The 12,770-nt window shown below is 37.8% G+C and overlaps 1 protein-coding gene across 2 annotated transcripts in view; it reads left to right on the forward strand.

Annotated features, from left to right (window-relative positions):
• Positions 1–643: 643 nt before the first annotated feature.
• TMEM260 (transmembrane protein 260) overlaps positions 644–12,770 on the forward strand; it is a 57,892-nt gene continuing 45,765 nt past the window's right edge. For both annotated transcript variants that reach the window (XM_082619687.1, XM_082619688.1), the window contains exons 1-3: positions 644–869; positions 6,452–6,483; positions 7,212–7,363. In XM_082619687.1, coding sequence (XP_082475813.1) covers positions 710–869; positions 6,452–6,483; positions 7,212–7,363 — 344 coding nt within the window. In that variant the 5' untranslated portion in view covers positions 644–709. The remainder of the gene's footprint in view (positions 870–6,451; positions 6,484–7,211; positions 7,364–12,770) is intronic.

The following is a 12,770-nucleotide window of genomic DNA, read 5'->3' on the forward strand; positions in this document are numbered from 1 at the left end:
ACTTCTCTTCATTAAAGTAGGAGACAGCTTTATCACGGTGTAAATTATTTGTATTACTACAGAAACTCAAGTTTCTCAACTCATCTCCCAAGTTTTCCTCATGCTATAAGAAAAAAAATAGACCAACTAGCTTATTTTAATCTCTCTGAAAATAACTCAGCGATTTAACAATTAGCACACGGGCTTATAATTACTCGTAGTAAACATGGGATTAATGTATGTATTGGCTTACTCAGCACTTACTGTGCGCACACGTCCCCTCGGGCTGGCGGTCTGGGGCCCCTCGTGTAGTTCCACCCCACACCGCAGGGGGCAGTCGCGGCCCGTCCTCACGCCCGCTTGGCAACCAGGCTCCTGTCTCTGTCAGACCCGACCAAGTCGCTAGGAAGTTGGGGAGGCCATAGAGACGGAGGCCCTGGGCCCAGGCTTCCTTTCTTAAAAGAAGGCTGTCGCTTGTGATGCGCTAGTGAAAAGCACATTATAATTCTGTAAACCCTGGCGCGCGGTACGGCGCCAGAAGGCTGCCTGGGCCTGGCTCCAGCGAGACCCCGCATTTTCTCCCCCCGCGCCGGCGCAGAAGGTGCGGTCCCGTCCGCCCGGTCCGACCCGGAAGCCGCCGCGAGCAGCGCTCGCTCGTCGCGCTGGGGACACCCGGCTGTGCCGAGTCCTGGGGCCTGCCGCGTCCTCCTTCCTCGGTCCCCTCTGGCCCATGGGTCTCCATGGCGAGGGCGGCGGCCCGGCCGGGGGGCGGGCAGCCCGAGCGGGGCCGCGGCGCTCTGGGGGCCTCCGCGGTGGCGTCGCCGTGTTCGCCGCTGTGGCCGCCGTGTTCACCCTCACGCTGCCCCCCTCGGTGCCGGGGGGCGACTCGGGTAACGTACTCTCAGGGTCGTGCCTCCTGCCCCCCTCTCTGGTCCACACTGTCCCCACGAGGTCTGGTCAGCTCAACCCCTCCATCCACCCGCCGGGGCCCCCGCAGGGTTTTGCGTTCCAGAACCAACCTGTGTTTCCATTCGTGTAATTTTTCTGTAATTCTGGTCTCTTTAGTTCTCAGGCTTTGGAGACGGGGCTGGTTGGTTTCGCCTGATGGGACTTACCGAGCTCTCTCTCCGCTTCTCCAGATCATTTTCCTGGACCTGAGTTTTTGCTTTCCATTCCTTTTTAGTCCACAAACATTACTTACTGAGTACTTATCGTGTTCCAGACAAAAGGACTAACAGGAGTGGTGGACAAGTGTCTTGGAGAGTGTTGTAATGCGGGCAGAGACAATACACAAACTACTGAATAGCCAGCAACATATTAGGTGGGGAGAAGTTAATGGAGACAGTAAGAGGGAGATGTGATTGACAGTGGGGTAGGCAGTGGCTCCATCAGAATGGCTAGTTGGGAAAGGCCTCTGAGGAGATGATATTTTTAGTTGAAACCTGAATGTTGAAAAGGAACCAGCCTTGCAGACTCTTTGCGGGAGAACGCCTGAACGGGTGGAAGCCAGTTGCGGCTTAAAGCTGCTTCTATTGAAAAGCGTGACCCGTGGGCCATTTAAATCACATGAATAATCGTTATGTATTTGGGATGAGAGACAACATGCAGGTTTTGTTTTGCTGCCAAATTGACCATCTAATAACGCCTAATAATGATCCGTAATTTTGTTAGAATGGTGCTGTAAATCTGGGTCGTGAATGTATAGACTGAAAAAAAACTGAGTGCCCTAGTTCCTGCGTAACAAAATACCCCCAAATCGAGTGGCTTAAAACAAGAAACGTTTATTATTTCACATTTTCTGTTGATGAGGAATCTGGGTGCAGTTTAAGTGGGTGCTCTTAGGACAAGGTTGCTGTCGTGGTATGGGGTAGGGCTGCAGTCCTCTCCGGGTTCAGCTTAGCGAGGATTAACTTCTAAACCCCATCCAGCTCTTTGCCAAACGGGTTTCTCTGTAAGCTGACTTTTGTCAAGAGAAAGAGATGGCACCTCTGCCTGACAACTGTGTCATTTCGTAACCTAATCTTGGAAGTGACAGACCACTGCCCTGTTTTATTCTTGGAAGTGAGTCAATATGTCAGCCCACACTCAAGGGCGAGAGGATTACACAGTGAGAATACTGGTGTTGGGAAGCTTTGGAGGCCATCTTCAAAGCTGCCTACCACATTGAGGATCCTTGATGTTCCTTTTACACGTCATTACCTTGACTCTTTCTTTCAGGTCCTATTGAACAAATAGGAGCAATGTTTCATTAGTATAGTGGGGAACGGAGTTACCGTATTTCTAAAGTTTATACTAAATAATAGAAATAGCTTTATAGTTGTGAGAGTTTTGACATTGGAGAGCGTTACTCAGAGGTTGAGTAGTTCTGTAACTTTCAAAAAAACATTGACAGTTCTTTACCATGGTTGTTTGAGCCTGAAGGACTGGATTAGGATGAATAATAATAACACTTATTGAGTACTTACTACGGTGCCAGCACTGTTCCAAGTGCTTTACGTGAATTATTTTAATCCTCCCAACTACTACCCTGTGAGGTAGGTACTTTCAATTTCTTTATTTTATAGATGACAAAACGGTTAAGCTGTGTCCAGAATCACACAGCTAGAAAGTAGAGGCCGTCAAGGAAAGAAACCAAGTAGACTGACTTTAGAACATGCTCGCTTAACCAACCTGTGCTCTTAATTCTTTGTTAAATCTGTCATCACGTATTTAGTGATAAAGTCTATTTAAAATTTACAGTTGTGTTACGGAGCCCAAGCTTGGTCTGCTCACCACATAACAGGCCAATAAATCAAGAGATGTGTTGTTAGAGCAAGTAATAACCACTTGAATTGGAAAGCTAGCAGACCGAGAAGATGGCTGACCAGTGTCTCAAAAAACATCTTCCCTCAATCCGACTTTGAGCTCCTTTTATATAGATGGGGAGGAGGAGGGGCCCACTGCAGTGCCAACCAATGGCTGAGCAGGGCTGCTATAGCTCACACCTGTACCGCCCCATCACAGCTGTTGCCTTGTTTTTATTGACTGACTTTTTTCCCCAAAAGAATAATGTTATCTATTCACTTTGAGTTATCAGACTTTTTAGGCATTCTGACTTGTTTAGTTTGACGCTGAATAGTGGTTGCTTCTAATATTTCTATGTTCATTTTTGGGAGTGATAAATAAACTGTTTTCCAAGTGTTACCAGGAAAATTTGTATAATCACGTCTGATGATTTTGTTATATGTTGAATGTACTGTTCTCTTTGAATTTTGTGTTTATGAAATTTTTTTGACCAATAAACAGAACACATCTCAAAACCAACATAAAGCATGTATTCTTCTTCCTGATAAATCTTAAATTATACTCCATGAATCCATCACATTGTGTGGCCTTGCCAAAATTTATTTTTTGCACTGCTTGATACACATAGTTGATTTATGGGCAGGAGCACTCCTGGTCCTTTAGAGGAAAGGGTAGGAATCTAGCCTTCACTTCTATTTGTTATCCTTGGGAAAAATAAATTAGCTTATATATGTGTTTATATATTTTTAAGATACTGTCTTTAACACACTTGATATATGACTATAATTTTATAACTAATATAAAAAGTATAATATGGAGGGAGCTGGGTTTTGTAAAGGTGAAGCTTCTGCTAACAACTCTGAGCTTGCCACCCATTTGTGTCCCAGATGAAAAAGCTGTGGTTCTCAAACTTGAATGTACTGGAGAATTGCCTGGGAAACTTGGGTCCCAATGCCAGAGGGTTTAGTGTAGGTAGATTTGGGTTATGGTCAAGAAGTCTTCATCTTTAAAAGGCATCTGGGTAATTCTGATGCAGGTTGTAGTAGGACTTAACATTTGAGGCAACCCTAGTGTAAAGGGTTGAGGGAAAGCAAGGACCCTTTCTCTTTTATCATATTTACTTTCTCTTTTTATCATATTCAATTTTAAGAGTCATGTTTAGCTTTTTATCAAGGGTGCATTCATAGACTTTGAATAGTAGCATCTTTTCTATTTAGATTTTAGTTTCACATTTGATAAGAGTTGGTGATGGAGGTTAGTCACATTCCAGATTCATCTTTTTACCAACAGAACTCCAGCAAAGGATAACAGCATATTGACTTTTCAGTGGTAAAAAGAAATTAGAGAAAATAGGCTATTTTTCTTAATGTTAAATGTAACTCCGGGCTTCCCTGGTGGCGCAGTGGTTGAGAGTCCGCCTGCTGATGCAGGGGGCGCGGGTTCGTGCCCCGGTCCGGGAGGATCCCACATGCCACGGAGTGGCTGGGCCCATGAGCCATGGTCGCTGAGTCTGCGCGTCCGGAGCCTGTGCTCCACAACGGGAGAGGCCACAACAGTGAGAAGCCCGCGTACCGCAAAAAAAAAAAAAAAAAAAAAAAAAAATGTAATTCTAAGTACATTTTAAATGGAGAATGAATAGCAACCTTGGAAATCTGAACTGAACTGTGCTTCATAGCACCTACAGAAATATAAAAACCAAAAATTGATTAAAACCATTTGGTACTGAAGACATAAAGAGCAAACCCATTCTAGAGTAAAACTATGAAATACTGTAAAATACTGGAAACAGCTACAAAGGGAGGAGTTATTTTAAACCTTTTAAAACCATAAACAATTTCTTTATATAAGATACAAGAAGGGCCGTTGGCTTGTAAGATGCTCTTGAATATCTCCAGTAAACGTCAAAGATGTCCTTAAGTAAATGACTTAAGTGAGCAGTATCTGTCTTTGGTGCCCTCGTGGGATTTCTGTGAAGTGAGCAGTCATTCAACCTGAGATGGGGGTGTCCGCGTAGCAAGGACGACAATGTAATAGGTCTTTTTGTCAGTCTCTATGTGCGGGGCTTTTCTGTGTGGCACGAGGAGGGAGAGGTGCTGATGTCTTCTTGACAGAACCCTGAAATGGATAGGATATTTTCAACTTAGTGGAGAAGACAAATGAGAACAACTAACCAGAATAAAAGGCAATCTAAGTGCTGAATAGAGAGGTTCCAGCAGGTTCTATGGAGGAGGAGGAAGTGATTCATTCTGATGGGTGAAGCTGGGGAAGGGTATGTGTAAGGAAAGGTGTCACTGAGAAGGTAGCAACTGAACTAGGCCTTGATGGATTTAGGAGAGAATGCTGGATGAGAAAATGAGTGATAAGAGGTGCAAAAGAGGACCATTCAGAGGAACAGTGGGTAGTTAGATCTGACAAAGGTGAGCATAGGTTTCATGGACATAAGCCTTGGAAGGGGACCTGGAAGCCATAGAGGGCTTGCATGTCACGCTGAGGAATCAACTTCATTCAGTACACAGCAGCCATTGAGCAGTTTTAGTCTAAGGAAACAATCTGACCTCTGGGGAGTGGGGATGGCAGTAATTAGTGATTTCAGTAGGAAGATGAATTGGAATAGAACATTGGTCAAAGCTATTGCTGTAGCCCAGGCCAGAGAGAGGAAGGGTCTAAAATACAGTCAGGGCAGTAGAAATGAAGAGTACTGATATCCACTGAAGGATAGAAAATGGACATTAATACATTTCCCAATAGATAATAGTACTTTCATAAATCATCAATTAATATTGATTGATTTCTTACACTGTACTGTATTAAGTGTATAGGGATAATCAGAAATAGTCCCTGTGCTCTGGATACTTAAAGTATTAACAAATAAGCATTGATTACTACATCATAATTTTAGAAGTAATTACTAATGGTGAGGAATTACAAAGAACTATGTAAATAATATGATTTATTGGTTTGAAAAAAATGTACTTTGGTAGTCAAAGCTTACCAAAATAACCTGGAGTTAATAAGCATTTGGCAATTGTTTAAAGATATCCAACATAATTAATGTAGAGAATGTATCCAAATGTCAGTTTAGGGCAGAATGGCACACTTTATAGACTGTTTAAATCTCCAGTGTCTGCACATTTTACATATCATAAGGTTGCATCTTTACCGACAGTTTTGTACTAAATTCTTGAGGGATAATACAGCATTTTACACTAATGCTCTGTAAGAGTTTTTTTATATTTGCAAGGGTAGACAACTTTCAGGAGGGAAAGTAGGCATATTTTTAAAATTGAAGTATAGTTGATTTACAATGTTGTGTTAGTTTCTGGTGTACAGCAAAGTGATTTGGTTATACATATTACATATTCTTCATTATAGGTTATTACAAGATATTGAACATGGTTCCCTATGCTATACAGTAGGACCTTGTTGTTTAAAATAAGCATTTTTAGAAAGTAGAATTCACATATATTTACACTGACCAGTTATTAAAAACTATCAAAGATAGTTTGTTCAGTAATACCTAAGGGAGAACATATTCTGAGACTATTTCATGCTGTTAAATCTCTACAGATTTACAGTTTTATCCAGTCAAATTAATGCAAAACCCCAATGCAAGCATTTGGATTTTGAAAACTTTGGAGGAGTGTCATTTTCTAATAGTAATTATTGGTTTTCCATTATTTTTTCACAGGGGAACTGATCACAGCCGCACATGAGCTTGGAGTAAGTATTAGTTTTATTGTTTAATCAATGCTCTCATTAACAGTTTTAGGAATTAAGAAAGTTTAATTAAGCATGGAGTAAAGTAGATTAATTTATTTTCAAACCCCAGTTTTTAGTAACTTATAAGTACAGTACATGACAATTTACTTTAAGTTTTAAATCCAATTAAACTAAATCATAAAGCAAAGCCTTTACTATATATACAGTAGCTGGCTTATTATCACCCCAAATTTTGTATAAGCTATGGAGAATAAAATAAATCGGGTTAACAGTTTTAATAAGTTTATTATTTAATAAACTTTATTGTGGTGCATGATCCCTTTAGGCAAGACCTTAGGACTGTCAGCATGGTGGTAATCCGATAGCAGTGTGGTCTTTCAACTTACTAACCAATACGATATTTCAGAACCCGCTTTTTTTCAATAGCCTTTGAAATGACCCTAATGTACTGTGAACCCAGAGAACAAACTGCTTAAGAACTGACAATGAAATATGTCACCCTTTCTCTAGGTGACACACCATGTGATAGACCCTGCCAAATCCACTAAAGAAAATATTTATTTGTATTGGCACAAGAGGATTACAATAGAAAACCACTATTCAAACATTTAGTCATTGTCTCTTAATCTTTATACTTGCCTGAGAAAAGCGCTGCTTTTCAATTAAAGGCAGTGTGACTCTTCCTTTACTAGATGAAAACCTCCTGACTGTTGCTAATTTTCCCTTAGGTTGCCCATCCTCCTGGCTATCCTTTGTTCACTCTGGTGGCTAAACTGGCAATTATACTATTTCCTTTTGGTTCGGTTGCCTACCGAGTCAATCTTCTGTGTGGCTTATTTGGAGCAGTAGCTGCAGCATTACTTTTTTTCACCGTTTTCAGGTAAAGTAGTTGATTAGTTAATTTTGACTAATTAGAGATGGCCCATGTACATATATTATAAAAAAACTTGTTGCTTGAATGGTTTTTCCTAATCACTCATGTGATTTCACTTTCTCAGTTTACAGTAATTTCATATACGTTTGACTGCTTAAATGATTACACAGTTGGTTCTGCTTCATACAACGGAGAGAAGGTGTCACCAGTTCATTATCACAGTTCTCTGGTTAGGCAGAACTAATAAGGTTTGTCATTTCAGGAAGATGCGGATGGGCCAGTTTAATTCAACAATATAAAGTTCATCTTTTGGTAAATGGTAAATATCACTTAATTACTCACAGTATTGCTGATGGGCAGCTGCCTATCAGGTCCAGAGCTAATACCTAATTATACTGTATTTTAAACATGCACATGTATACTTTTTGAAATGAGGCTGTTAACTAAGGAAATCAATTTGGGTTGTGGTTTTAGTAAGGTTTCACTTTGTTCCATTATTGCTGTAGGGAAGACAGGCGAATTAGACACCACTTACTTCATGATGGAGGGCTTTCTTAGTTTGGAAGGCTATGCTGCTTTTAAAAAAACAGGTCATTAGTTTAGGATATTGCTAAACACATTTGTCTTTGCTGTTTCTCTCTCCTTCGGTATTAACTCAGTCTAACCTATGCCTAAAAGGATTATAGTCAAAAATACAAATTATTCTTCCTGCAAAGGGGAAACCAAGTTAAAACATTTCTTTCAAAAAGTATTGCAGATTTTATTATAAAAACAAATAATTTTTGTATGTAAATAGAGTATAATTTGAATAGACAATTTCAAATGTCATTTTTAGAGACTAATGTTTTTTATTTACATTTGTCATATCACTGCCCTTTGACTAAATTCTTTGTAAATTCCCTTTTGATTATTTGTAGAAAGGTAAAAGTTGCAATAATTATGGCTAAAGCTTACTATTAAATCTATTTGTGGAAAGCTTTCAAAGTTGTAATTGTTGATCATTTACTAAACTTTAATCTGTATTATTTAATTTGTTTCTGTTTTAGTCTTAGAGGTTTTCAGTGATAGCCATATCTTTAAGTATGAAATGTTTAAAATAACATTTCTGCTTGGATTAATTAGTGTTATGAATACTTTCTTTTTCTAAATGATTAGAATAATCATTATTAGAATTGTTCCTTCTGATCTTTTATAATTAAGGCTCTGTCATTTTTGTTGAGAGAAAAACTTTTTTTATTTTTAAATATCTAGGTTGAAATTTAGAACTTACCTGTCTTTTATTAAATGTATGAGTTTTCGTAAGACATTTAAGACAAAGACATTTTAAAGAAAACTAATACTTGTATTTGTTTTGTTAGTTCATCTGTATTTTAGATTATTTCTATAACATATATATATATATATATTTAAATGCTGTAGCCAGCTCTTAAGCAAGTAAAGTGATTCGTTTTCTAAAACTTTTCCATGTTTTCCACTATATTAATTGTCAATGCCCTTCCACATAAAAACCACTGTAAAAGTCATATATAAAAATCTTTATCTTTCCAGAATCCGAATAGTTTGGGACAATAATTTTCCTTTGAGTTGTCCACATTTTAAAATAGTTTTGATTAGTTATTATGCTTGATTATAATGGGTTTTAGATTAGCACACATGCCTGTGACCCTTTTCTTTTAATATACAGTCTTAATGATAAATTCGTATCCTTGCTGACATATGTTTTAAATCAAAAACCCTTCATAGACTAAATTGGATATTTGCATGCTTTTAGTAATCTAGTACTTTGGAAAAGTTGCTTTCTTTCTGAGAAGGGACCTGACAACATTATCTCTTACATACTTTTAATATGAAAATACTTCATTATTTTGAATACAAATAATTGACAAGGTACACGTCCTTTGGGAACAACCTAGTTCAAGTGGCAAATCTGTTTTGTCAAACAATAGCCACCCTTCAGGAAAGAGCAAGCCATCTCTATGGTAATAGGACTAACAGTAGCCTATTGATCGAGTGGAAGAAGACATTATACAATGTCAGCTGGCTTGTTACAATTTCATTTGTCCTATGACCTGAACCTAGCCTTTAAAACCTTCCTTCTGTGAATATAAGCCCAAGAGCAGGACGCGGTTTTTGTGCAGCCATTACAGTGACGGCTTTTTTCCTGTCCCAGTGTACAGTAAATGTATTCCTTCACAGGTTGACTCCTTCACCAGAACTCATTCAGGAGACATTTCACTACTTTATTCATTTGCCGACCAAGTCATCATTCCATTTTGTTGTTGAATATCGAAGGGTTTTGATCCAGGAGACAGCTGTATTCTTTCTTTCCCCCATCACTTAAGAGAACATTACTGTACATGTAGGATTAGTGCTGACTGGTGTGCAGGAAATTAATTCTTTTAACAGTTTTAGGTTTTTTTCAGGTAATTGTTCACATAGCATTCACTATATTTAGCTCTTGGGGTGGGTATAAAGACCTTCAGTGCCTTTTAAACAAAGGTTGTATTTCAAAAGCAAATTTCTGTTTAAATATGTTGATGTAGAAAGCTCCATTTTTTCAGTAAACATGACTTCTATTGAAAGAACAATTTATTCGTTGTTTCCAATTACTTTGTAATTTTTGCTTTTCTTACATCTTTCTCTTGCTTTTAAAAGCCTTTAAGATGTCATTAACACTGCGTATTTTGTCAATCTTTCCTAATGGTTGGCAAGAGCTCTTTTATATTTGCATTGCCCTGATGTAGAAAGCATATGAGTAAAACAGCACATTGAAAGCTGTGTCACTGTAGTTTATTGAATTAAAAATAGTAAGATTGTGGCAGTTGTTTCTGCATGTATTTATTTATGTATTGTCCCCTTCAGGGGTATTTTAAAGCATGCACTATCTATGTTAAGGGAGTTTAATCTAATATATTTCATTTATAGGAAATAGTATTCATTTTATTAATATGCACATCTGTGCATTTGACTGTACTACAGTTAGTGATTTAGAGAAACTGGGATTTTCTCTTTTAAGGCCAATGAAGTAAATGATTTTTTAGTTTGATAGTATGATATTTAAAATGTCATATTTGAAATTCACAAATCCTATTAATATAAAAATTTAAAAGTTATAGGTATGTAAATCACTAATAGGAACATCATTTAGCTTTCCTTAGTACTTGAATTTCAAAATTGTTTTCTAAGAAACCTCAAACTAGATCCTATATACTTAGTAAGGAAGGGGTACTGAAATCACTGTAATTAATATCAACATGCTTACATGGCATATGTTCTGGTAACACTGAAATAGAATGGAGTCTGTTGATAGTATCATATAAAAATTCTTTACTTGAGGGAAGATTTAAATTGCTTACGATCTCAGGTGAGGGCATGTCTTGTATCATGTATTTTGATAGTTACAGGGCAGGGAATATATTTTCAACAGGCTTGAGAGTCAGCATATCCTTTTCAAGCTAGTATGGACCAAATGGAACTATAGAAGAATTCATTGAACAATATTTGTTACACAGTCATATGAATCGAAAGTAAAATTCTTTTAGTTTTTTTTTCTTTTTTTTTAATTAGTTTCTGCTTTATAACAAAGTGAATCTTTTAGTTTTTATAATCAAAATTCAGTGCTTATTTTAAAGAAAGTAAGACAAAGTTACTATTAAATAACCAGTTTTTCTAAAAGGCACTGTTTCAGGAAACTTGCATAAAAAACCTTTCTAACACCATTAACATTGTAAAGTAAGAAATCAGATCTCTTAATGTCAAGCAGTTTCCCTAGAATATATGAATATTAATTATAATTAAAGGTATCTTGAAACTATGCCTGCTTACTACAAAGAACTTACAGCCAATTTCAGTGATATTTAAATATCTCCTGGAAGACTGTTTTGTGCCAGTATTTTATTTATGCATATTTTATTTTTTATAAGTTGTGTATTCCTAAACATTATGCCGCTGCTAAAAATTAATTTTCTTAAACTTTTGGACAGGAACACTTGATTCTGAGCACTGTGTCTGCTATTCTTATAGCTTCAGCTAAGATTCCATTCAATAAAAATCGAAAATTAAAATGCCATACCTTAGAGAACGTAGAATCTCCTGCTTAAGAGACATTTGGATTTTCCAGCTCAAAGAGTATTTTAGATTATTGCCATAGAGAATAATGTGAAGCTCTTCCTAATTTCAGAGGTAACTATGCATAAGTAACAAATAGTCACCAAGTTTTTGTAGTTGAAGAAGAATGGAAAGTACTGGAGTATTAATTTCTATTCAGGAGAATATCTGTCTTGATCCCTGGTTAATTGATCATATATTTCTCTCATACTTGTATTAAAATTGCATTGACTCAGACTGGCTAAGCATATTAAGAGCTTGGTTCATTTGCATTTTCTTATAAGTAGAGGAACATATTAGGCCCAAATAGCATTTCGTTTTGAAGGGAAAAAAGCAGGGCAAAAACTCTTTTTTAAGACTGTAGAGTCTCTTCTGACAGCTAGTCAGAGTTAGAATTAGTTCAAGGAAATGTTAATAATGCATTGCCTGGCCTAATCCCTTTGATATCACCAGGTATCCTCCTGTTCATGGGTTAATTGCTTTAAAAGCGAAGGCAATATTCTGAGCGGTGGGCCGCTTCACCTTTTCACAGCTGTTACCATTGAGTGACAACTAAATCCCATGTGTAAGATGAGGAAGAGCTCAATCTCCAATTGGGAGAAAATTTATGTAAACCACAATCCCTTCAGAATGTGCGGAAGTCATAGACTTTCTTGATTTACTCTGCTTTTCCCAGAAAGCTCTATTGTTCACTTTCCTAAGTCCCATCAACCCTTTGTAGCAGAATATCACAGCGGCAGCAGATAGCTTGAAATATATAAATGCTATCATAGCTCTGATTAATAGCAGTGCTTATGAGTCAAGTCTGATAACAGTGCAGCTCTCCACTCAATTTCAGATACTGCTAATGGAATCTGTCTTCTCCAATTGTAATATGAGAAGGCCTAATTTGCCATGGAGCTTGGAGCTGTCACCAGTAGGGGATTGTGGGGTCAGATGGGAGCTGCCAGGTTTTTGCCCTGCAGCTTGTATCTCTCACTTTGAATAGAGCAGCCCCCTGCCTGCCAGTTAGCTGATAGGCCGCCGTGGGGTTTATGCCACTATATACAATAGGAAAGGGCTACATAGGCTGACTTTATAATTGTGAAGCTAGCTCATATTTCCACAGCTACTGTGCTGCATAATTTCTAATAAGTGGTTTTAACAAACGTCAGATTATGAAAAGTTTCCTCAATTACAGAAACTTATAAAACATTTAAATTGCTAAATCTGTTTCCTGCCGAGATTTTGCCACTGGAACTAGTCATCAGTCATTATGGCTATAATAATAAATGCATACATTTCTTAAAGTTACAAATAAAATTAT

This window comes from Mesoplodon mirus (genome assembly GCF_964341445.2).
Source record: "Mesoplodon mirus genome assembly, chromosome: 4".
Taxonomy (NCBI): domain Eukaryota; kingdom Metazoa; phylum Chordata; class Mammalia; order Artiodactyla; family Ziphiidae; genus Mesoplodon; species Mesoplodon mirus.